Genomic DNA, 26421 nt, shown 5'->3' on the forward strand with positions numbered 1-26421 from the left:
CAATACACAAAAAAGATCATACACCACAACCAAGTGGGATTCATCCCAAATTCACAAGGATGGTACAAAACACAAATCAATGTCGTACACCACATTAGCATAAGTCAAAAATCACATGATCATCCCAAAAGATGCATACAAAGCATCTGACAAAATTCAACATCCACTCATGATGAAAACTCTTAACAAAGTGGGTATAGAGAGAACATATCTCAACATAATAAAAAGCCACTTATGACAAACCCACAGTCAATATAATACTCAATGGAGAAAACCTGAAAGGCTTCTCACTAAAATCTGAAACAAAACATAGATGCCCATTCTCACCACTTTTTAAAATCTGAAACAAGACATGGATGCCCACTCTCATCACTTTTTTTCAGCATATTATTGGAAATCCTAGCCGCAGCAATCAGACAAAAAAATAAAACAATAAATGGTATCCAAATAGAGAAGAGGTAAAATTGTCACTATATGTAAATGACATGACACTCTATATAGAAAACCTTAGGGACTCCACCCCAAAACTACCTAATCTAATAGACAAATTCAGCAAAGTAGCAGGATACAAGATGAACAATCATAAATCAGTTGTATTTATGTATACTAACAATGAAATATCAGAAAAGGAGTGTAAAAAACAATACCTTTTAAAATTGCACTCCCCCCCGCAAAAAAAAAAAAACTGGGAATAAACCTGACCAGGGAGATGAAAGACTTAAATGTTACAAACCATTAAATATTAGTAAAAGAAATTAAGTAAGATTCAAAGAAATCAAAAGATACCCTATGCTCCTGGACTGGAAGAATTAGTATTGTTAAAATGGCCATATTACCCAAAGCAATCTAAAGATTTAATGTGAACCCTATCAAATTACCTATGACATTTTTCACAAAACTAGAATAATCCAAAAATTAATAGGGAACCATTAAAGACCCAGAATTGCTGAAGTAATCCTGAGAGGGGGAAAAAAAACAAGCAGGAGGCATAAATCTTCCTGACTTCAGACAATATTAAAAAGCTATAGTAATCAAAACAGTATGGTACTGGTACAAAAACAAAAATACAGATCAATGGAGCAGAATAGAGAGCCCACAAATAAACCCAGACACTTACAGTCAGTTAATTTTCAGCAAAGGCAAAGATATAAAATGGGAAAAAGATGGTCCCTTCAGCAAGCGGTGCTGGGAAAAGTGGACAGCTGCTTGTAAACCAATGAAATGAGAACACACCCTCATGCCATGTACAGAAGTAAACTCAAAATGGCATAAAGACATAAGCATAAGACACGACATCATAAAACCCCTAGAAGAGAGCATAGGCAGAACATTCTCTGACATAAACCATGCAAATGTTTTTTTAAGGCCATAGAAATAAAAACAAAAATAAACAAATGGAATCTAATCAAACTTATGAGCTTTTGCAAAGGAAACCATAAAAAAAGAAAAGACAACCTACAGAACAAGAGAAAATTATTGCAAATGCCTATGCCTAATCCTCCAAATATACAAACAACTCATACAACTCAACAACAAAAAAACAAAACCAATCGAAAAACAGGCAGAAGACATCTCTGCAAAGAACACATATGGATAGATGGACAGTAGGCACATGAAAAGATGTTCAACATGGCTAATTATTAGAAAAATGCAAATCAAAACTACAGTGAATATCAACCACTTCACACCAGTCAGAATAGCCATCATTAATAAATTATGGCTCAGTGGGTTAAGAACCCAACATAGTACCTGTGAGGATGCAGGTTTGATCCCTGGTCTTATTCAGTGGGTTAAGGATCTGGCATTGGTTGCAATTGTGGCTTGGATCTGGCATTGCTGTGGCTGTGGCATAGGCTGGCAGTTGCAGCTCCAATTTGACCCTAGCCCAGGAATTTCCATATGCGGCACATGTGGCTAAAAAAAAATTATTCATTGGGCAAATAAATAAATAAGAGTAACTAGAAAAAATCTGGAAAATAGAGTAATAAATACATTTTTTAGAAAATTAGTCTACAAATAACAAATGCTGAAGAGGGTATGGAGAAAAGGGAATTCTCCAATACTGTTGGCAGGAATGTAAAGTGGTACAACCACTGTGGAAAGCAGTATGGAGGTACCTCAGAAAACTAAATTTAGAATTACCATATGATCCAGCAATCCCACTCCTAGGCATATATCTGAACAAAACTTTCATTCAAAAAAATACATGCACCCCCTATGTTCATTGCAGCACTATTCACAATAGCCAAGAAATGGAAATAACCTAAATGTCCATCAATAGCTGTGGTACTCATATACAATGGAATACTACTCAGCCATAGAAAAGAATGAAATCATGCAATTTTCAGCAACATGTATGCAACTAGAGATTATCATACTAAGTAAAGTAAGTCAGAGAATGACAGGTACCATATGATATCACTTACATATGCAATCTAAAATATGACACAAAGGGCAGTTCCTATCGTGGCTCAGCTGTTAACAAACCCGACTGGTATCCATGAGGATGAGGGTTCCATCCCTGGCCTTGCTCAGTGGGTTAAGGGTCCCGTGTTGCCTTGAGCAGTGGTGTAAGTCGCAGATGCGGCTCGGATCCCACATTGGTGTGGCTGTGGCGTAGGCCAGGGGCTGCAGCTCCAATTCAACCCCTAGCCCAGGAATCTCCACGTGCAGCGGGTATGGCCCTAAAAAGACAATAAATAAATAAATTAAATATGACACAAATGAATCTATCTACAAAACAAACGGATTCACAGACATGGAAAACAGATTTGTAGTTGCCGAGGGGGAGGGAGGAGGGAGTAAGATAAGCTGAGAGTTTGGGGTTAGTAGATGCAAACTATTATATTTAGAATGGATAAGCAATTAGGTCCTACTGTGAAGCACAGGGCACTGTATCCACTATATATATATCCTGGGCTAGATCATGATGGAAAACAATATAAAAAGAAGAAATGTATTTATATATGTATATACACACACGCACATATATATATGACTGAGGCACTTTACTGTACAGCAGAAATTGCCACAGCATTGTAAATCAACTGTAAAAAAAAAAAAGTAACCGCTAAAGAGGAAGATAGTCCTCCACTGGGGAGATACAGAAGGACTCCCTGGGGCAGTGATGTTGGCTGTGAGCTTGGAGGCTGGGTGGGACTTAAACCTGGGCTCTGGCTTCTGAGATCAGGCTTCTGAGGCCTTGTTGGTATCCATGCCTGTGAGCCCAGGAGGAAGTTGGCTATCTGCAGGACCCAGTGCTTCCAAGCTGGGCAAACCTCTGTAAGCTGAGAGGTTTGGGCCCCGGGGTGCATTGTAACTGGAATTTCCAGATCTGGAAGCTCTAGCCTTGCGGTCAGATAGGCAGCATTCTCGGGCCCTTGCTGATCTGCCAAGACTATGACATGAATGCTCAGAAAAAGAGGGAAAGGTCGTATTTTCTCTGCTGCGTACCAAGGAAAAGTGAGAGCAACTGCCCAGATGATCATTGAGGCTTCTGCCCTCTGCTCTGCCCTGACCTCCCACTCCATGTCCAGTCCACCTGCAGACCACAGGCAAGGTGGAGAGGAACCACCAGATGGGGCTAACAGATCTGGTGTTAGGCTTGGTCTCAGGGAAGTCAGTTAACCCCTCTGAACCTGTTTCATCAACTGTAAAATGGGAGTATTTTAGTAAGATGAAATTAAATGAGAATGTGCGTAAAACACCTGGTTTAGGGCTTGTCACACTAGAATTAGTCACCACTTATTAGACACACAATTTGTGTTTCGCAAAGCCTAGGGTACAGACCCAGCCCAAAAGGAGACAGACATCGTCCTTGGTCACCTTGCCCCGCCCTGAATTCAGCCTCCATCCTCCCTCACAGATGCTTCCAGAGACCCCTGGATCCATCCTTCACGCTGGACCTGGGAGTGATCCTTCTCAAACACCTACTCAAGGGGTTCTCTTGCTCCTTGTGAGTCTCCTAGGAGAGCCTGCTGGACTGCACAGCTAGGGGCTCACCTTACTCCAGCTGATTCTTCTACTTGCTGGTTGTTTAAAATAAAAAGTTAAAATGGGAGCTCCCATGGTAGCTCAGTGGAAACCAGTCTGACTAGCATCCATGGGGACGCAGTTTTGATCCCTGGCCTTGCTCAATGGGTTAAGTATTAGGCATGGCCTTCACCTGTGGTGTAAGTCGCAGACGCAGCTTGGCTCCAGCGTTGCTGGGCTGTGGCGCAGACCAGCGGCTTCAGCTGCAATTCCACCCCTAGCCTGGGAACCTCCATATACCTCCAGAGAGGCCCTAAAAAGACCCCCCCCCAAAAAAAAACTGCCCATAACCCTAGGTAAGATGAGGAGCTCATGCTCCTCCCACAGGGGTGCTGGGATCCAGAAGCCTGTGAAGAGGGCTATGTCCCAGTACCTTGCCTGGCCAGCAGCCTCCACTCCCAGGCCCAGGCAGCTCTTTTCTATCTTTCTGACCCCTCGCCTGTCCCTCCTCCTCTGTGCTCTACGCTTGAGGCCAGTCCCAAGCCCCTGATTCCAATCAGGTACAACCCTGGCAAGGCAGGAGGGAAGGGCGTTGATGACGCCACCATCCATAGATACTGAGGCCGGGCTCTACACTGGGAGTCGGGGGCGGGTGGGGAAGGACAGGTCCTGGTGCTGCCACTGGCCCTTTATGTGACCTGGGACAGATCCCTGGCGGTCCATGGTGGGCCTCAGTCTCTCCTTGTGTCTAAAGTGAGCCCCAAGGGCTCTGGACGGAAGGCGGACTGTCTTGGGATCCCAGGTCCGCTCCCGGGACAGACGCCCTTGCCAGGCAGGGAGGTGCTCGACCGCGGCGGGGCGGAGCCAAAGGTCCCGCCCCTCCCACCCCGTCCAGGTGCTGCCGCCCAAGCGGCCGCTGCCGCCGCTGCTGCCACGAGGGGCCGCCCGCGCCCCTCTCCGAGTCCGGCCCGCGTCCATGGCTTTTCTGACCGCTTGGAAGAGGGCAGCCTCCGGGAAAAGCGACCGCAGGTACCAGGCGGGGGCGGGGACTCGGCGGGAGGCGCGGATGGGACAAGGGCTGCTGGGGAACAGCCGACGCGAGGGGCAGCTGAGGGGACACAGCTGGAGAGAGCAGCGTGCGCGCTGCTGGGCGCGGGGTAACGGCCGGAGCGTCCGGGGTGAGGCAGCCCGGCTCCTCTCACCCGCCACGTGTCCCCTGCTCGCGCGTTATGGGCCGGGGGGTGGGGGTGACGAAGTAGGGCCCCACCCCAGCCCCCTCCGAGACCCGCTTCCGCAACTTGTGGGCCACCTGCGAGGGCAGCTCAGGTGAGCTGGATCTCGGGCGAGCTGGGAGTCAGGTTTGGGCAGCTGCATCTCCCCGCAGCAGTGCCGCTCACGCACCTGGTCCTCCCCAGCGCAGCCTGAGCAGAGATATGGGCACTCCCTGTGCCTGGACAGGTGAAGGCAGACACGCTAACAACCCCCACTCCGCCCTAGGGATTGTCCACATCTGGGGCAACAGTGCGGAGGGAAATCCTGGGTCCCAGTGCCCGTCCATGGTGAAAATGTGTGACAGCTCCTCCAAGGTCAACCTTTCAGGGATGTGTCATTGCTTCCTGTGTGTCAACTCCAATTCCCCGCCTGTCCCCAGCTCCCGAGTGAGTTGGTGTCTCCAGATGAGTTCCCATGAAAAAAGGAAAAGGGGACAGCCCTAATCTCTCCTTGTAGCTTTGACACCCCCCCCCCCCAGTTCCTTTCCTTTATATATTTAAAGGTCATCCTGCTTCTCCCTGGAGAAGAGCAATCTGACTGCCCTCCCAATGCCCCCATCTGACTGTCCTATGAGCACATCGCACTTGGCAAGCCCCAAATTAGACTGCACATCTTAGACTTCACATCCAAACCTGTTCCTCCTCCTGTATCCCCATGTCAGTGAATGGCATAGTCATCCACCCAGTTGCTCAAGCCCAGAACCTGGGAGTCATCCCTCTCACCTCCCTCCCTCACCTCCACCCTGGTCTCCAAGTTGTGCTGACTTTATCTTTTTGATGTCTCTCAGAGCTAGCTGTTCATGCCCCATGGACTATTGCAGCAGTGTCCAACTTTCGCATTTCCTCCTGTCTCTCCCTTTCTAGGCATCCTTTCGTCTGGTCTTTTCTAAAGCACAAACCAGTCCGTGTCATTTTTCTGCTTTAAAACTCTTCCGTGGTTCTCTATCACCTAGAGGTTAAAGTTCAAGGCTCTCAAGGGCAGAGGTCCAGGCCCACTTCCCATCACTCCCTGCCCGTCACCCTGGTCCAGCAGCAATGACTGGCTTTGTAGGGCTCTCCCAACTGTGCTGGGCTGCTCAGAGCTACCTCTGCCTGTAATGCCATCCTCCACTCCTGACATTCACCCTGTAAGATTCAACTTTGGGTGACCTCTTCTTATTTTTATATTAAAATTTTTGTGCACACACCCATAGAACCAGCACCCAGATCAAGACACAGACTGTTCCAAGCTCCTGGGGTCTCCCTTGTGCCCCTCCCAGTCACAACCCCGAAGGTAACTACTATCCTGACTTCTAACACCAGAGGGGGGCTTTGTCCTGATGTCTAACAGCAGAGGCTTGTTTTTTGGTTTTGACTTTTCCGATTGTAGTATAGTTGATTTACAATGTTGTGTTCATTTCTGGTGTAGAGCAAAGTGATTTAGTTTATATGTATATATATTTATCTATGTGTGTGTATATGTGTACACATATATGTGTATGTATGTATTCTCTTTCATATTCTATCCATTATGGTTTATTATAAGATATTGAATATAGTTCCCAGTGCTATACAGTAGGACCTTGTTGTTTATCTTTTTTATATACAGTAGTGTGTATCTGCTAATCCCAAACTCCTACTTTATCCCTCCCCTACCCCTTTTCCCCTTTGGTAACCGTAAGTTGTTTTTTTGTTTGTTTGTTTGTTTTTTTAAATGAGAGTTGCAACGTTTATTTCAGGTTCTCTCTTGTTTTTTTATTTTTTGTATTTTTTTTTCTTTTTTGCCACACAGGCAGTATGTGGGAATTCCTGGGCCAGGGATTGAACCTATGCCGCACAGCAGCAACCAGAGCCACAGCGGTGAGAACGCAGGAGCCTCAACCCGCTAGGCCATCAGAGAACTCCCTGGTAACCGTCAGTTTTTATGTCTGGGAGTCCATTTCTGTTTTGTAGATAGGATCATTTGTATCATATTTTAGATTCCACATGTAAGTGATATCATATGGTATTTGTCTTTCTGTCTGACTTACTTTAGGTGACCTCCTTTAAAGGGCCTTTCTGACGCCACCCTTGAGTCAGGCTCAGGGGCCTTCAGAACTCCGGCATCTTTGCTTCCCTCTCAGAGCTCTCATTCAGTCTTTCAACAAACATGGTTGAGCACATACCATGTTCCAGGCATTGTACTAGGTGCCGGGGATGTGGGGTTACTTCAGGCATACAAGTCACTGCTCTTAGGAGACCACATTCTAGCGGAAAGACAGGCAAAACAAGTATGCAAATAAACAAGTAAATGCCAGAAACAGATGCTGTGTAGGGTTTAAGATAAAGCGATGTGATGGACAGTAAAATCCATCCAGCATTCCTAGCAAGTAAGGAGAGCTCCTGTCAAAGCCTGAGGTGTGTCCGAGGAGCAGAGAGGTGTGTGGGTCATTGAGGATCCCCCGCCCGCTGGGATCCTGGAGGCAGGCTGCTCAGGAGAGGGCCGAGTTTGATTTTCAGTGTGTCTTGGGAAGCCACTAGAGGGCCTTGGGGAAGGGGGTTACATTTTTAAAGATGGCTGTGCTACCCCATGGAGAAAAGATTTTGCTGAGGACAGACCAGACCGTTTAACACCGGGAGAGCCAACATGACAATCCAGGATGGGTGCTGGGCTGTGAATTAGAGACTAGAGGGAAGCAGGGAAAGGAAGCTAAACTGAGAAGAGGTGAAGACCCAGGGCCACTAATGTGGGAGGGAGGTGAGAGACAGTGAAGAGGACGGGGAGAAGGGACTCAGCCTCCACATCCCCGCAGGGGCCTGTGCGAAGGAGTGTAGGTGAGGGCCTGAACATGCGCCTTTATACTTCAGCTGGAACTTACTGGATGCAAATACCCAGGAATTCTGACTCCCAGTTGCCCTCAGAAGGTCTCACACCTGAGGCCACAAGCCAGGTCTCCATTCTCTCAGCTCAGGCCCTGTGACTTCTCCACCCTCAGGCCTCACCCACCACACTGCTGTGTTTCCCACAGCCTGGCCAAAGGGTGAGGGGTTGGCAGGGTGTTCAGCCCCTGTTCTGCCACCTACATACTGGCTCTATGACCTTGATCCAGCCCCCTGACCCATGTGAGCCTCTGCACCTTAGGAAGCAAGTGATGAGCAACAGAATTTTATGATTCTCTGGCTCCTCTATGAGCCCTCAGCCATCCTGGAAGGAGCCTTCCTGCAAAATTTCCACTTCCGGGAGGGCCTGATGTAGGACTTTCAGCATCTTCTCTCCCAAGAGAGAGGAGGATATTTCTTGCTTAACCCAAGACAACCATACCTTTCCTTTCCCAGGATCAGCCCTTTCCCAGGTGAAGAGCAGTGCAGAAACCCACTGCTTCCAGGGAAAAATCCTTCCCGCAGCCTACTAACTGGCTGTTCTGTTTAACCAGGACAATTATATTAGGACCTATGACGGTGGATGTGACATCAGGCCCCCTGTCCAGGTAGACCTGAGTCAGGTCTATTCCTTTTACTCCCTTCTTCCCCCTTTGGAGGAAGTTTGTCCCTGCTAGTTCCCTCCCACAGCATCAGGTGTGCCCCTTTCTCCCTCTCAGAGACGACTCTGGCCAGAACCAACCCCTGCAACCAGTCATCTTCCAGGAAGAAACACCCTCCCCCAGAGAGAGTTCTAGGTGTCAGACTGAAGCAACTCTGCTATCTTTCCAAGAAAGTGGGTGGCTGAGTACTTCCTGTACAAGTAGGTGTCTGAAGGGCGCACCTAAGCACTGTCCCTGAGCACAGGCCAGGCCGTCAAAGGGGGGTGGCGGCTCCCTAGGCACAGCCCACAGCGCTGCACTCAAATCGTCACCCTTCTCCTTCTTCACTTGCCCCTGCTCCCTCTAGCCCCAGCTTCTCTCCCTGGACACCCTCTGAACTAGGCCTCCGCCTCCAGGATGCCCCATCCCCTGCCAGGCTGCGGCCTAGGTGATCTGTAATGACAGCGAGATCTGCCCTTGGCTATGCGCTGACTTGACATGCATTGTCACCTTCAGCGCCTACAACTCTGACCAGGGGGCTCGTTGTCTCCAACTCTAAGAGTTGAGGACATGGAGACCGCCTCATACTTCCTCAAATGCACAGACATTGGGGTTTTCTTTTTAGCACTAGTTGTATAATTTTGTACTCTGCTTTTTTTTTTTGTATTTTTCTACCTTTTCAAAAGCTCATTCATGCGGTAAACATTTATTGAGCACCTACAATGTACCAGGCACTATGCTGGGCACTGAGAACAAAGTGATAAAACAAACAAACAAACAAACAAAAAAACCTCCTTGTGGAGCACAGAATTTAATAGGGGGTGACAGACTAAATGAATAAACAAAATATACAAGATGTCAGACAGTGCTATGGAAAAATAACACAGAACAAAGGAATTAGGAGAGTGAGAACAAGGGTTTTATTTATTTATTTATTTATTTATTTATTTAGCAGTCATCCCTCTGTGTTACAAAGGGTATAGCAGAATGGGGTTAGTGGGTTAGTTCACTCTCTAAATACATTATAATTCATTGAACTAATTCCTTATGGATGGGCACTTGGGTCATTTCCAGCTCTACCTTTATTATAGGAAACACTGTGATGAACATCCTTGTACCATAAATCTTTATGTCTGTGATTATTTCTTAAGACATGTTTGCTGGAGTTCCTGGCATGGCCCAGCAGAAACGAATCTGACTAAGAACCGTGAGGTTGAGGGTTCGATCCCTGGCCTCACTCAGTGGGTTAAGGATCGGGCATTTCTGTGAGCTGTGGTGTCGGTTGCAGATGTGGCTCAGATCTGGTGTAGCTGCAGCAGCTATAGCTCTGATTGAACCCCTAGCCTGGGAATCTCCATATGCTGCTAATGCGGCCCTAAAAAGCAGGAAAAAAAAAGAAAAAAAAAAAAAAAAAGACAGGTTTGCTAAAAACAACAACAGCAAACAAAAGATATTTGCTGCACAGGTGCTACCGGGTCATCTTTCTAAGGCTTTCAGCCCATAATTCCAATTGCCTTTCAGAAAGAGGTGCCACTTTCTACTTTCACCAGCAGTGAGTGAGGCAGCACATTTGGCCTGAGGGCACGTCGTAGGTGTCTGATGGATGCTGCTCTGTCCTTGTGGACCTGGCCAGGTCTGGGGTTGGTACATCAGAGGGGAAACCCTTCTTTTCTGGACAGCCTTGTTCCAAAGCTCTTTTGAGTCCATTTGCTTATTTAATGCTCATGACAATCTTGTTATCCCTGCTTTATGGGCGAGGACACTAAACCCAAAGATTAATGATATGGCCCCATTCCAAGTGCTTTATGTATATTGCCTCATTTTTTAAAAAAAAAAATCCATTAGAGTATATTTGATTTACAGTGTTGTGTCAATTTCTGCTGTACAACATAGTGATCCATTCACATGTATATGTGTGTGTGTGTGTATACATACATACAATTATTTTTCTCATAGTATCTTCCATCATAGTCTATCCCAAGAGACTGAATGAGACAGGATATAGCTCCCTGTTCTATACAGTAGGACCTCCTTGCTTATCCATTCTAAATATAATGGTTTGCCTCTACCAACCCCAAACTCCCTGTCCATCCCCCTCCCTTCCCCACCCTCTTGGCAACCACAGTCTTCTCTTTGTCTGTGACTCTATTTCTGTTTTGTAGATAGGTTCGTTTGTGCCTGTATATTACCTCATTTAATCCTTGCAACAACCCAGTGAGGTTGCTGCCATCAATGTCCCCATTTCAGAGGTGAAATCATTGGTTCAGGGTGCCAGAGCTGGCGTATACGGCTTGGCTTGCAAACCTGCTCCCTGCACCATTCCCTTCCCAGCTTGGGACTACAGGGCTAGGACATGGTGGGGCCAGGAATCCAGCTGGATCTTCCTGAATCTGTAGCCCAAGTTCTAACTTCTGACAGGATGCCACTCAGTGCCAGAAGCCTCTCATTAGCATTCTGCATCTTCTTTTCAGTCAAAATTGTTCTTGGTCCCTTGTGCCTGACCAGGGGCTCCTTCCTTAGACCCAAGCTTAGCAGCTCCTAGAGACCAGACTTTAGTAGAAGAGCTCAGATCCCAGAGCCGAGAACATCAGAGCGGGAGGTGCCTTTGACCTCCTGGTCCAGTCTGCTCCCTCCTTTATATTTTGTGGGAAGAGAGAAACTGAGGGCCAGAGTGAGATAGTGACTTGTCCAAGGTTACACAGCTAGTAGTGGCCAGAGTCCATGGTGAGGGAGGGCCCAGCCCAAGGAGCAGGCCTGGTCCTCCCTCAGGGCCCCTCTCCAGGGAATACTGAAGAACTGTGACTTGTTCAGCCCTCTACGAGGGCTCTTTGTGGATGGGCCTGTTTACTTGTGAATTATTAACGAGCCCAGGCCTGTGACCTGCTGGGCGGGGCCGGACTCATTCTTAGCGGGCTGGGAGGGCTTCAAAGACTTGAAGAGGGGATCCTGGGCTGTAGAGACAGCAAGGTGGGGATGAGGTTAGGGGCACTTCGTGCCAGGGAAAGGCCTAGAAGGCAGCTAAGAATAGGGAAGGGATGAGGGGGTCACCCAAGTAATGCTCAGTAAGCCCACCAGCATCCTGCAGAGGGTGGCACTATTATCCCAGGTTTACTGATGGGAGGGCTGGGACATGGAGAGCTTAAGCTGTTTCGACAATGGCATCCCTTTTCACATGCTCACACCCCTGCTTCTGTGACCCCCACGCCACCCCAATTCCACACCTTTTCTCTACAGGATAAAGAGTTGACACCAGGCTAGATATGGCGAGACCTGAGTCCAAGTCACACTTGGGTTCAAGCCTCAGTTTTCTCACCTGTAGGATGGGAGATGAAGCTACTCTGGAGCTTTTTGGAGAATTCCAGTAAGGTTTCACTAAGCAGATGCTTATTGAAGGTCTTCTTTTTATTATTTTTAAGGCCTTAATAAGCTGAGAGATGGTATCAGTGAAAGCAGTCTTTATCAAGTCCACAGGGCTGCTGACACGTGCAGTGAGCCCAGTGGTTTGTTCCTGCGGGTTGGGGAGAAAATGAGAGAGGAAAGCATACCTACCATCTCCTAGGCACAAAGCACCAGGTCCCCTGGCAGAGGAGGAAGGAATCCAGGACTTAGGATGTTCTCCCAGTCCGCAGGCCTTGGTGGGAATGAGCAGGTGACCTGAGCAGGGTCACCTGGGTTGGGAGGCAGAAATAATGGTGACTCACAGGCCCCCCAGGGTTGGGTCTGGGCCAGAGCTCCTGGGGACCTAGAACTGGCCAGGTGGAACCCTCCTGATCTTCTGACTCACCAGGTGAGTGGCTCCAGCATCACTACCGCTGTGGTGGCATGGGCAGGGTTCCAGCTCTGAAGGCAGAGCTGAGCCTCAGTTCTCATCTGTAAAAGGGGGAGAATAATAGTATCACCGTGGTACCACCACCACTATTCTGAGCATTTTACACATGTGAATTCTTATTCCTCACAATGACCCTTGGAAGCAGGCAGTGTTTCCATGTTACTGATGCAGAAACTGAGGCTCAGAGAGGTGGTTAAAACTGGGCATTAAATGGGATAATCCGTTTAACGTGTGTGGCACATAATAAGCCTCTGATGAACATCAGTCATCATTATAATCATTACCTCAGAGGAAAATGGTAAAGTGCTAGGCGCAGTGTTCATATTATTGGTGATTAGTCAGGCACCGACACAGAGCTATGACTAGGCCTTACCCTCCAGAAGCTCCCAGTCTGACTGACAGCAGTGACAGTCACAAACCAACTTCACACCCCCCGACCACACACAGATGGTGTTATCCCAGGGCGAGTAGGGGAGGTCAGAGGGGCTTAGAGCAGTGTGTACCCAGGAAGCCCCTGACACATTCAGGGAAGAAGGGCCTCCTGTAAGAGGAGGCATCTGAACTGAAACCTAAAGAGCGAACAGGAGCTTTTGCACATGGCAGGGTTTTAATAAATGATGGTTAAATACAGTAAGGGTTTATCTTGAAGCTAATAGCCTAATGCTTCAGAACCCCTACTCTCCTAGCCCTCTCTAGCTCTGGGAGGACCTTGGCAGTTTTATGGTGATAAATTTGGTTTTCTTTTTTTCTTTTTTTTTCTTTTTTATCTTTTTGCCATTTCTAGGGCTGCTTCTGTGCCATATGGAGGTTCCCAGGCTAGGGGTCTAATCAGAGCTGTTGCCACTGGCCTACACCAGAGCCACAGCAACTCGGGATCTGAGCTGTGTCTGTGAACTACACCATAGCTCACGGCAATGCCGGATCCTTAACCCATTGAGCAAGGTCAGGGATCGAACCTGCAACCTCAGGGTTCCTAGTCAGATTCATTAACCACTGAGCCACAACGGGACCTCCTGTATTTATTTATTTATTTAAAGAAGCCTTTGAATTGTAAGCTTCTGGCTTGTCTCCTGGTTGAATGAATGAATAATATGTGATCAGAGAAGAAGGTATGTTCCAGGCAGAGGGAATAGCATGTACAAATGCCCAGAGACCTGAAAGCATGGCATGTGACAAGAGCCCCCCAGCCTCCTCTCCCAGGCTCCTCCTTAGACACATTGCTGGTCTTCTCACCAGCTTCACAAACTCCAGCTGTCACCAGTATGCCCTTGCCCAGCTCCATGCTTTTTCATCCATGTCCCCATCAGGTACACCCTTTCTCTACCTCCGCCTTTGTGCAGAAATAATACAAACTTCAAGACCCAACTCTGGAATTTCCACTGTGGCTCAGCAGTAACAAACCTGACTAGTATCCATGAGGATGCAGGGTCAATCCCTGGCCTTGCTCAGTAGGTTAAGGACCTGGAGTTGCCATAATCTGTATAGGTCGCAGATGCTTGGATCTTGTGTTGCTATGGCTGTGGTGTGAGCTGGCGGCTACAGCTCCGATTTGACCCCCTAGACTGGGAACTTCCATATGCCGCGGGTACAGCCCTAAAAAGCCAAAAAAGAAAGAAAAGAAAAGAAAAAGACTTAACTGTGTGCCCTGGCTTCTCCAGGAAGCCCCCGGGCTCCTCCAGCCTATGCTGTACTCTCCCTTATCTGGACTTCTATAGGTGCTGGCAGATGTTATCTTACCCCGCTCCTTGTAGTTAATTATCTTTTCCATGCCTGCGTCAGAATCCCAGAGATGGGATGATCCTTGCAAGTAAGCGTTGGCCTCTGGTTGCAGATGGGCAGAAGAACAACTCACTATCTTTCTAGACACTTGTTTAGATTTAAACAGTAATGCCCTAAACCTCTCCCCTCTGCTACCAGGCCCCATCTGCCTGGCTCTCCCAGAACCTAGTAAAGCCCTCTTTCTATCATGGCTGCTTCTACAGGCTCCTCCTGTTTCCTTTTCTGACATCCTGGAGCTGAGCGCTGATCCAGGGGTGCTGGAGTCCCTCCTCCTCCTGTCCCCTGCCTTTGTGAAGGGGCAGCTCTAACGACAGCCACGTGCTCTGATGAGTCATGATTAAGAGCATCTGGGGCCTGGAGGTGGGTAGCTGGTTAACTCCTCATGGGCCAGTGGCCTTTCTGCCAGGAGACCAGTCGGCTTCAGCCTTAGTCCTAGACGTGTACCTCAGAGCTGGGCACACAGTAGGCATCTGAGGAATGTTATAGGTGACCCCACCTAAGCCCTGAGGATTCAGGAGAGTGGGGACCAAGAGGGCAAGAGTGTGCACTTTGGAGTCGGGAGCGCTGGGTTCCAACAGCGACTTGCCATTTATTAGATGAGCGGCCTTCAGCAAGTCACCTGAACTCCGTGCCTCAGTCTCCCCATTCCTAAAGTGGCCGCTGTGGGGATTATTTGAGAAGGCGAGTGCGAGATGCTGGCTAGCAGTGGTGCTAAACCGCGTTATTTTCCTCCTGTGGTCTCCTGCACACACAGTCAAGCTGTGGGCAAGAGGGTGGGAGGAAAATCCAGGGCGGCCTCTGGAAGTCGCGTCTTTCTCTGCCTGAACGCCCCCCACCAATGCAGTAGGACGACCAAGGGCTCAGGTGGGGGCGCTGCGGGGCGGGCGCTGCGGGGAGGGGAGAGTGGCAGGGAGGTGGACCTCGGGTCCAGGAGAACTTTCTGGGCCCAGCGAGGAAGGTGCGAGCGCCCGCTCCCGGGGGCCGCGCGCAGCGGGTTCTCGGCTATGGGCCGGGCCGACCTTGGGCGCCCCGCGCTCTCACCTGTCGGACCCGAGGGCGGGGCCGACTTCTGCGGGCGGGCGGTGGCCTGGCCCCACTGCGCCGGTGGGCAGACCGAGGCCCGGCCCGGCCCCGCCGCCTTCCCCGCCCCCGGCGCGCCCCTCCCCGGCCGCCGCGTCCGCGGCTCGGCCGCACAGCGCCCGCTCCGGGTTCCGGCGGCAGCACCTGGGCCGCGGCTGGCGTGCGGCGGGGGCAGGCTGCCCGCCCCGCTCGGCGATGAGCACGGCCGGCGCTCCGGGCGCGCTGCCCGCGGGGTAAGTGCGCGGCGGGGCGGCCCCGGGGGGCGCGGGCCGGAATGAGCCCGGGGCGGGGGGCGGGGGGCGGCGCCGGGCCGGGCCTCCCCGGGGCCCGCACTGCGGCTTCCAGCCCCTGCGGGGCCGCCCTTCGCCCCCCGCCCTCCAGGCCTCCGGGTGCCGCCGCCGCCGCCAGGGAGCTGGGCGGAGCCCGGGGAGTGGGGGGCTGTGCGGGGGCTGTGGAGGCCCCGGGGGCCCTGAGTCAGTGACTCCCCTCTGGGTCCCAACTTTCTGAGGAAGCGGTGGCCACAGCCACGTCAGAGACGCCCTCTTCCGCTCGTGGCGTTTACTCCTGCGGGGGGTTCCTATTATCAAGTGCATTACAGGTGAGGACACTGAGGCATAGATGGCTCTTAAATGACTCGTCTTAGGTCTCCCAGGAGGCGAGAGGCGCGCCCGCGATTTGAACCCAGCTTTTTCTGATGCCAGACATGACTTCGCCCTCAGGGATGTTGGGAAGAGTTGAAAGGCTAAGATAGGAACCGGCCGAGTCCATTGGGCGCAACAGGGGCAGGGGTGGTAAAGGTGGGTGCTGACCCTAATGTTCATACCGCTGAGGGACCCTGTAGGACCCCTGCTCTGCCCCTGCAGCAGTGCCAGCTGCTAACTGCTGGCAGAACCGGAGCCGCTCTTGACCGTTCCTGGGCCCCAGTGGCCATGGCCTGGGAGCCCCGCTGCTGGGAGCCTGCTCTGCTGGGAGGTTGCTGGGTGGGGATCCGGCCCAGGTGAACTGGGAGGAGTGCCGTTTGGCCTGGAGCCTCACCAACAGGGACAATATTTACCAAGGGCCAGGGCTGACACTTGAACAGAGGGGTGGCAAGGCTGATGCCAGCTGTCAGCTGGAGGCCTCCACAGGGCCTGCGCATGTCCTGCGCTGAGGGCTTGGAAGGTGGGTGGCTGAGGGACACCCTGGGGAGGGGCGCCTAGTGAGACTTTGTCATTTTTTGATATGACTTTAGCCAAGTCCTTTATCCTCCCTAGACTTCTGGTCCCTCCTTTGGAAAATACAGGGAGGCTGGGCTGGTCTTGGTAAATCTGGAAGTGGTTATGTATCTTCTGCCCAGCCCTGAGCTCCACCCCACTGGGCTCAGAAAAATGGCTTTCACGGAGTTCCTGTCGTGGCGCAGTGGTTAACGAATCCGACTAGGAACCATGAGGTTGCGGGTTCGGTCCCTGCCCTTGCTCAGTGGGTTGACGATCCGGCGTTGCTGTGAGCTGTGGTACAGGTTGCAGACACGGCTCGGATCACGCGTTGCTGTGGCTCTGGTGTAGGCTGGTGGCTACGGCTCCCATTAGACCCCTAGCCTGGGAATTTCCATATGCCCCGGGAGCGGCCCAAGAAATAGCAAAAAGACAAAAATAAATAAATAAAATAAAATAAAATAAAAAAAGAAAAATGGCTTTCAGGAGAGAAGGCAGGAGTGGAGCAGGGCACCTATCAAATAATCCTGAACTCCCAGACTAGAACCCACATTCATCCTTCTTCCTTGCACACTCACATCCCTGTCTGAGCCCCCTTTACAACCCTGTGTTCCTCTGGCTCCTCCTTGGACCTCCAAGGCAGTGAGCTTGCCCCCCTAGCACTGTCAAGTTGCCCTCGTACCAAACCATACCTGCCCACCTGCAGGCCCTCCAAGTCCATTTGCCCCTGGCCCTGGTCAGTGCCATTCTGGTGGAGTCTGAGAAGAGCAGCAGCAAAGCAGTTCTACCTTCATCATAGACACTCATTCAGTCACTCAACAAACACTCCCAAGGTTTGCTCTGGGCCCAGCTCCATGTATGATGGTCAGTGGTGAACAAACGAAGATTTAAATCTCTACCACTTCAAAAATTATGAAACAAGTTCAGCCTTCAGAAACATACAGCACATAGTAAAATGACTCCATGCCCTTGTCACAAGTTTTTTTCAGATATTAACATTGTGCCCCATTTAGTTCATATTCTTTTTTAAGAAATAAACCATGGCAGAGACCATTGAAGCCCCTGTGGACCATCCTCTCTCCCTCTACAGAGATAATCACCATCCTGAATTTTGATTTTATCATTTCTCTGTTTTGATTTTGCTGAGGGTTAGAGTATAAGAAAAAATATGTTTGTTTTTTAATTTTTATCTGTAAATGGAGTCATACAGCATGAATCCTTCTGCAGCTTGATTTTTCTCACTCAGCTTTAGGTTTCTGAGATTTAGCCCTCTTGATTCTTGAAGCCCTGATCCCTACTTGCCCTGATGTATGATATGCCACCCGATGTAAAGTCTGTCATTTATTTATTTACCCGGGCTTCTTGATGGACATTGAGGGGGTTCCCAGTGTCTTGCTATTCAAACAATGAATATTTTCGAATGATTGTCCTTTGCACATATGTGAGTTTTCTTCCAGGTTGCCAGGTAGGAGTAGAATTGCTGTGTCATAGGATTATGTGCACCCAGTCTTTTAAAGTTACTTATTTTCATTGTAAAAGTGGTGCTGTTTGGTAAAAGAAATGATGGAAAGGCATAATCTTAGGGGAAAAATTGCTAAGATTTCCTGAGTACTTCTTATTGTGCTTTACACTGTCTCAGTCATTCTTCCCAGCAACCCTGGGAGGCAGGTACTGTCATTCCCATTTCATTGATAAGGAAACTGAGGCTCCTAGAGGTTAAGGAACCTTCCCAAGTTTCTCTAGCAAGTTATTGCTGAGCTGCAGCTTGACTCCAGGGTTGTCTGCTTTCAAAATTCCACACTGCCTAGGCCACACCACATCACTCCCTGCCACATGGTCCTCGCCTTATGCACAGCTCAGGGTGACTCTGGAAGCAGAATCATAATCCTCTTTGCCATTAGAAAGTTCACTGTGAGAGCAACAGGTCCCTGTGGACAGATTGCCTCACCCCCTGAGCCAAAGCTCGTCCTGAATGCTGGAGCAGAAGGCTGACTCCAGTCTGCTGAGTGGCTGCCTTGCCCTGCCTCCATTGCCACCCCCACTGGGGTCAGGGTCGGAGGGTTTTCTGTCTCCTGCAAGACGAGAGTCCCCCAGCTCTGCCCATCAGGCACTAAGGGAGCATCCTCCAGGCAGACTGCGCAGGGAAGTGGGAGGAAGGTGGAGAGTGTGGGGCTCCAGGTCTGACACCCCCTCCCACCTTTCAGCTCTCTTTTCACTTTGGCTTCAGGCCTCCTCCCCCACTAAATAACCTGGCGTTAGTTGTCTTACCAGCCATGCTCCACACTGTCCAGCTCAGCATCCTCCCCATGCCAGAGTTACCACCTGGCACAGTCAAGAGGCCACCATCACCACTGGGGATCCCAGGAATATATTGTCCTGGGCCCTAGCAGGGTGGCTTGGAGCAGAAGGGCCTTAAAGCCATGGGACAGCCTGCAGAGAAGTGGGAACCTCAGGCATAGCCAGCGGAGGGGAAAGGTTTGGCAGGTTGCTTTTGCAGAAGGTATTTCTGTCTTCTCCCAGGTTTCTGTTTGCACTGTCTTCACTTCCTTATCTGTCAAATGCAGATAAGAGCACCTGACTCTTGGGGCTGGTGGGAGGATTGAATGATATAGCACAGTCATCAATTTAGATAACTTGAAGTGATATCCTCCTGGTGGTGATGGGTTTTGTTTTTTTTTTTTTTCTTTTTTTTTTGGTTTCTTTGTTTTTTGGCCACACCTATGGCATATGGAAGTTCCCCAGCCAGGGATCAAACCCACGCCACAGCAGTGATCTGAGCCACTGCAGTGACAGCACTGAATCCTTAACCCACTGGAGCACAAGGGAACTCCGATGAGGGTTGCTGATGCTGTCATTAAGTCAGATGGGGCCAGTGTCTCCAGGTTACTTGAGCTCCCCAACCATCTGCAACCCCCACCTCACCCCTTGACCTACAGGCCTTCCAGAGCCTCTGTCGTCCCCGCCTGCCCCATGACAGCTTGTGCCCCCTCCTCACTATGGTGTCATACCTCCCTCCCTATGTTCACACTCTCTTCCCCTTCTGGGACTTCTTTTTCCATCTTGTCCTCTGTACAGGCCATCATATCCAGAAAGCTTCCTGAATTGCCCCACCCTCACTTCCGGGCCTCCTCAGCCCCCCAATGATTCCCCTGATGGCTCTGGTTGTCCCTGCCTCTGCCTCCTGTAGCCTCTGAGCTCCTCAAGGACAAGCCTGGGTCTGGGTCCAATTTCTTCTCCAGAGTCTGGCCCCAGACCTGGCCCAGAGCTGGAGCTGACTGGGTATTTGGAGGAGAGCAGGAAGGAGAAAATCAGCCCCAGGGCCACCCCGGAGCAGCTGCCTGTCTGGAGAGGTCTTCGAAGACCCACCTCACTGCAGTTAAGGGGAAGAGGTGCCAGGGCTGCCAGGGGAGGGGATATGTGCTTCTGTGCTGTCTGCCCCTCCATCTGTGCATCTTTCTCTCCAGGTAGAACCCCTTTCTTGATGGAGGCGGGGCTGGGGGTGTGGGTGGGATGTGCGCAGAAATGGGAGGTAAGCTCTTGACTCTGGAACTGATTAGAGGGGAAGAATCCAGGACAATGGGTTTGACTCTCTGGGACTGAGCTGGTGGACACTGGCTCAGGCAGAAACTTAGGTTAGAAACCATGCTTGGGCATGTGACCTTGGCCAGAGGAGGTCACCTCTCCTCTGTGCCTCAGTCTCCTCATCTGCATTGGAGATACTAACCCCGCTTTACAAGGCTTTGTGAGGGTTCAAAGAGAGAACACCAGTTAAGTGCCCAGGTGAGGAGGTGCTCGCTGCCTCTGCATTGGTTCATCGAACAGAGATGAATGGACTGAATACCACTCCCTGGGCAGAGGAAGACACTGTCCCTGCCACATGAAGAGGGGACCTTTTGGCTCCCGAAAGAAACTTGTCTTTATCCTCAGAGTAATGGGAAAGCAGAGAAGGATTTCAAGTCCAGATGTGACATGGTCAGATTTGGGTTTTAAAAGATAATTTTGGCTCTCATTAGAGGGACAGAGTAAAGGGACTAATGCTTCCTACATGCTCCCTTAAAAAAAAAAAAAAATCTACCTAAAGTCTGGATGAGCTCTACATCCTTTGAAAGACATTCCTGAGCTCCCACAGAAGCAACATCCTCCCAAGCCAAGGATGAAGAAGGAGCCATAAATGAGGTTGGAAAATGAGATGAAGTCATGGCAACCTGGGGGAATTTACAGATTCCAGAAACCTAGAACCTGGAGTTTATTGTTTTTTGCTTTTTTTTTCTTTTTTTCTTTTTGCCATTTCTTGGGCCGCTCCCATAGCATATGGAGGTTCCCAGGCTAGGGGTCTAATTGGAACTGTAGCCGCTGGCCTACACCAGAGAAATGTGGGAGCCGAGCTGCATCTGCAACCTACACCGCAGCTCACGGCAACGCCGGATCCTTTACCCACTGAGCAAAGCCAGGGATCGAACCCGCAACCTCATGGTTCCTAGTCGAATTCGTTAACCACTGAGCCATGACGGGAACTCCTAGAGCCTGGAGTTGTAATGGCATTTAAGGGATGGGAAAGAAGGTCTTGGGTCTGGTGAAGAATGGTGTGAGGAGTTGGAGCTTAGCCTCTCTCCCACCACACAAATCTGGCACCTTCAGAGGGTGTCCTCCGCAAATAGAGGCATTGCCCAGAAAAAAAGAACCTCCCACCCACAAAGGGAGACAGAAGTTCTGGTGGGGACGAAGACATTCCCTAGAAAATTATACATACGGCTCTGCCCTCACAAAATTTTCAGGTTTGAATATACATCACCTCTGTGGTCCTGGTAATGCTAAACTTTAGGATGGTAGCACCCCAGGGAACTTGGCTGAAGTAAATGAAAATCCTCTCTAGAGGAAGAGATCCTCATTTTAAGATCCCTTTGGGATTGGTTAAGTAGGAGCTCATGGTAAAAATTACAAAACACACAAGGAAACACGTCACTGTGAGCAATAGACACCGGAAGCAAGAAATACCAGAATTAGAGTCTAAGATCCTAGAATGATGAGACATTGATTATAACTGACTATATTTAAAATGTGTAAAGAAACCAAAGATAGACTTGCAACAATAAGCTGGAAACAAAATACTGCCCAAAATGACCACACAGATTTGAAAAAGAACCAGGTGTAATTTCTGGAGATGTGAAATAAAAATCATGGAAATGAAAAACTCAGTAGACAGGTTAAGTAGCAGATGAGACACAGCTAAAAAAACTTTGTGGAATGAAAGATCTAGAGAAATTAGTCTCACAGAGAGAAAGAGATGGCAAAGCGAGCTGAAAGACATGAAATTTAGAATAAAATGGGATGAGAGAGAGAAGAACCAGGAGAGGGAGTCTCCATCAGACCTGGGTAAAGAGGGTAGTAGCCTAGACTGGGGGGCCCGGGGGTGTCGAAAGGGGCGGAGCGGGAGGTGTGTGGGAGGTGAATTGAGCGGACTTACTGATGGAGTACCTGATGGAGGCCAGGGGAGCATGTGTCAAGGATGACTCTTTCTGGCTTGAGAAACTTGGTAGAGGGGTATTTACTGAGGTGGCAGAGACTGGGCGAGAACAAACAGGAGTTCAGGTTTGACCAAAACATGCTTCGTTTTGCCTGGGAAGTTCTGCTGCTGCATCACGGAGGAGGAGACATCAGAGCTGGGCCTTAAGTGTGTGTAGGAGTTTACCTGGTAGAGAAGGAACTTTTAGCTAACCTTTCAGGAGAAGGATCTCCTTTCAGCAAAATCATCAAGACCCTTTATGGAATCTTCTCTACTCACAAGAGACGCCTTGAGAAGAGACATTCCCAAGGCCATCAGATAGGATTTGGGGAATCATCTCTCATCTTTCAGATGGCAAGCTGAGGCTCAGAAAGGTCAGGAATTTGCTCTCCTAGTCTAAGACTCTTCCTTCATTCATTCACTGACTTAACCTATATTTATGCTATATTTAAGCTTTATTTAACCTATATTTAAAAACCCATTTTGTACCAGACAGTAGACGCTGGTGATACAGCAGTGAACAAAACAAAGATTCCTGTTCTCAGGAAGCTCAGGTTTTAATGGAGGGAGATGGACAATAAACACAAAAATAAGTTAAAAAACAGAAATCAGAGGGTGATAAGAGCTAAAGAGGTGTAAGGACTGCGAGGATGTCGGGTGCACGGTGTACAGAAGGTACCAGTGGGAAAGTGGCCCCAGACAGCCCTCACAGGCTGGCTGCCCTCTGTGGCCCATGGTGACCGTGCCCAAGGGGTTCTATCGTGCAGGCCTGAGGAGGCCAGGAGAAGGGGGAGGATAAGAAGCACCGAGGTGGGATTAGTGGGTGGGCTGAGCTCTCCAATTGGGGCAGAAAAGCCCAAGGGGCCAGAAGGGACACAAAGGCTCCTTTTACCCTGGTGAGGGGTAAGAGGAGTTTGTTCCTGAGGCTTCCCAGCACCCATACACCCCGCCCTCAGCCCCTCCCCCACCCCCTCCACCAGATTTCAGATGACACCACCCTTCTGCTCCCCCTCCCCCTTTGAGAACACATAGAGGTGGGTGCAAATTGACCCGTGTCTTAGTACAGAGTGGGCGGCCTGGAGGAGCTCATGACAGGCATCCCAGGACCACCAGGGAGGTCCTGGGCCCTGAGAGGCTCTGTTCCGGCCAGGACTGGGGTTGAGGGTGCCGGGTCACACCCATGTCTCTCCCATCAGGACTCCTGTGAGCAGTCTCCATGAGGCCTTAGACCAGTGCATGACCGCCCTGGACCTCTTTCTCACCAACCAGTTCTCAGAAGCACTCAGCTACCTCAAGCCCAGGTGAGGCCCAAGCCCAGGCTGGACATGGAGGGTGTGTGCATGTGTGTGTGCGTGTGTGTGCTTGTAGGGATGGGGGTGCTGGGTGCAGAACCAGAGGTCTGGTGTGAGAGAAAACTTGTGTAACTGAGGTCCTTCGGCCTCCTGGGTCACGATGACCCCTGAGAATCCCATAAAAGTGGCGAAGGTTCCCCCTCCCGCAGCCCTGAGCAGCCGGGCCCTCAAGGTCACTGTGACTTCCTTCCCCTCAGGTTCATGCTGTCTTTCTCCGCTTTGATTTCTGAATCCTGCTCGAAAACAGCCCCTTTTCATTATTTTCCTCCACAGCGCTGAAGCCTTGAGTTGCTTTTATTCAAGCCTTTTAGGGCAATGATGACAGTAATTTAGCCATGCCTTCTGGGGTGGACTTTCTCAATAATACACTTACACTGCTCTTTTTTTTTAACCTACGCTTTTTTCAATTTTTTAAAAACTGAAGTCGAGATATAATTCCCATAGCATAAAATTCATTCTTGGTAAAGGTTTCGCTTTTAAACATCACCTGATGGTTGACCAAAATTGACCTTTTTTATACCCTGCCCCCCCCCCGCCTACTGCTCCCCCATCATTATATCACAACATTTGGCTCAATCAGTACTCAGTATTTTCATTATTTTAACCGTATAATTGTGCTCATTGCAGAGACAAGTCTTACACTGTAAGATTGCATTTCCTTTCTGGGGTTAATAATTGTCTTGTTTTTTTCATTTGCCTAATTTGCTGTTTATCCTGAACTCTTGTAACTCCTCCATCAAGTCATGAGGTTTTCCCTAAATGCTCAGACGTATCAGGTAAGCCCTCAGTCCCTCCTTTTCCTGGAAACCTGTTCCCTGGGGGACAGGCCCATTTATTGGCCCCCTTCCAGCTGGCTCCTGAAACCCCCATGTGCTTCTCTCCTGTTTACGTGCCCTGGCCTCTTCTCTCTCGAATCCTCCTTCGTTTTGCTAGCGCATGTCCTCTAGAAACTTCCTAAGCCATTTTGCATGAGTATAATCTTCCCCTCAGAATTCTGAAGGTGTTGTTTTCTGGCATCCCCTGTATCTGGGGAACCCTAATTCTTCTGACTTGGCACAGGATCTTTTTTTCCTTTTCCAGAGGCGTTTAGGATCTCGTCTTTTATCCACCGGAAATTTCACAACGATGTGCCAGAATGTAGGTCTTTTCACTGGGTATTTTTTAATTTGGAAACGCAGTTCTAGGAAGTTCTCTCGTACGATCCCTCCATGTTCTGTTTCCCTTTCTTGTTCCTTCTTTAAGTCAGACACTGGACTTCCTGGATCAGTTCTAAGCTGCTTCTCTGCCCACCCCGTCCTTTGCCATCATCTTAATCTGTTTTCCCTCTGATTTTTGGAAGAGTTCCTCAACCTTATCGTTAAACCCATTGACTTTTCGTTTTTGGTGTGTAAGCATATGATTCATTCCCGAGGACTCCTCGGTGTTCTCTGGATGTTCTTTTTTTTTCCCTGTAACATTTTATTCCTGGTTTATGAGTGCACTCTGTGCTTTGTATCTCTATTTAAAATAGGAGTGTCCTGAGGATAGGGCCTCTCATGGAACAAGCACGCTAATAAGTATGTATTGTTATTACTATTATCACAGGATGTTATCTCTTTTAAAAATATTGTATTCTTTTCCTCCATAATCTTGGCTTTCTCCAGGTTTCCTTTCTCTGTTTAATGGGGAGGAAATCCTCTCCTCGTGGGGGTGCTTTCCTGAAATGCCCGATGGTCCCTGCTGTCTGTCTGGTCACATTTAAGAGCACGTTCACTCCGAGGCCTGCCAGCATGTCTGGCCCAAGGAGCCCTGTCATTGGTGGGATCAGCTTTTGGATGGTCTGGCAGAGAGCTGGCCCCAGATATTCGCTTCTCCGGGGAGGAATCCTCCGTTTCTCAAACTGGACAGAGAAGCCCTGGTGGCCTGAATTCTGGGATTGGGGTAGCGGTGAGGGACCAGGGGTCTAATCAGGTCTGCTGCCTACTGGCCGCATCCCCTCTTTTCAGCACTAGGTTGTCCTCTGCCACAGCTGGTTCCCCCAGGGAAAGCAAGTGCTAGAGCAGGGGGACCGCTTTCCCCAAGACCCCAAGCCTGACCTGCTCCATTTCTCTAGACCTGGCTGACCCCTTGTTCCGTTGGGGGTCCATGGCCCAGCTTCTTGGGGGGGGAAGGGGGTTTCGGGGCTTGATGGCCATGCATTTTACAACAGTCCCTCCGCGAGCAATCCCCACGCCTCATCCCCACCCTCGGAGGGGGTCTGGGCTTGAGGTTGCAGGGTCTGCAGCAAGAGTGTGGTGGCAGCACTGTCAAGTTGTGATCCATGGCAGAGCATGGTTGGCCATGGCGGGTTCATTCCGCAGCACCTGACACGTGTCCTCATGTGCCCGGCAGTGTGTAGGTGCTGGGGCCACCGTGTGGAGCGAGGTATGGGCTGTTCTTGGGGTTCCTCAGGGAACCAGTGAAACAAGTGATAAGTAATAAGGGCTGGTGCTGAGAGTTATGCAGGGACCCCAGCTCATGTGGGAAGGGGGCTGGTCAGGAAGGCTTTGGGACCAGCCACATAATTCCTGGGCACATTGCAGTGTGAAAGGGTGGGATCCTTTGATCAGAAATTTACTAAGGAGCTCAAGATGGTGACAGCAGGGCATTAAACCAAGCATGGGGCCTTTGGGGGCATGGGACTCTGTATCTGCACAGATTGCACACCCGTAAAGCCAGCCCTGGGAGTTTTCCTGGAGGAAGTGACATTTAAGCTGAGCTAGACTGGGTGAGAAGGAGTCAGCCAGGTGGAGAGAGCATGTCCAAGTGGAGGAACCGCCTGTGCAAAGGCCCGGCCGTGAATGTGGGTGTAGTGTATTCGAGGAACAGAGACACTCAGCCTGGCCGGGGTGGAAAAGCTGGGGCAGGTCCCGGAAGGGAGAGAGCAGGATGACGGGAGGTGGACGAGGGGCATAGGAGTCCCTCAGAAAGTGTTCGGGCTGAAG

General features: G+C 49.8%; 1 protein-coding gene and 1 long non-coding RNA gene across 13 annotated transcripts in view; one reads left to right on the forward strand and one right to left on the reverse strand.

Annotated features, from left to right (window-relative positions):
• The first annotated feature begins 4907 nt into the window (after positions 1 to 4907).
• TTC39A (tetratricopeptide repeat domain 39A) overlaps positions 4908 to 26421 on the forward strand; it is a 47825-nt gene continuing 26311 nt past the window's right edge. For 3 of the 12 annotated variants that reach the window (XR_014808348.1, XR_014808350.1, XM_021096670.2), the window contains exons 1-2: positions 4908 to 5001; positions 23303 to 23407. Coding sequence is in view for 7 of the 12 variants with exons in the window: in XM_021096670.2 (XP_020952329.1) it covers positions 4949 to 5001; positions 23303 to 23407 (158 nt within the window). In the remaining 5 variants the exon portion in view is untranslated. Of the gene's footprint in view, positions 5002 to 14917; positions 15195 to 15537; positions 15644 to 15842; positions 16009 to 16053; positions 16208 to 23302; positions 23408 to 24193; positions 24235 to 24538; positions 24596 to 26421 lie in introns of those variants that run through there. The other 9 variants (XR_014808349.1, XR_014808351.1, XM_021096671.2 and 6 more) reach the window with 7 other exon arrangements.
• On the reverse strand, positions 9641 to 14613 carry LOC102158077 (uncharacterized). Its single transcript, XR_002345206.2, has 4 exons — positions 14289 to 14613; positions 12507 to 12592; positions 12036 to 12230; positions 9641 to 11673 (listed from the first exon to the last, which is right to left on the reverse strand). It is a non-coding gene; the product is annotated as an uncharacterized LOC102158077 (long non-coding RNA).

The sequence above is a fragment of the Sus scrofa genome, chromosome 6 (assembly GCF_054392235.1).
Source record: "Sus scrofa isolate SSC_HxYL_T2T_F1_AM1 chromosome 6, Sscrofa_HxYL_maternal_Yorkshire_Landrace_v2.0, whole genome shotgun sequence".
Taxonomy (NCBI): Eukaryota; Metazoa; Chordata; class Mammalia; order Artiodactyla; family Suidae; genus Sus; species Sus scrofa.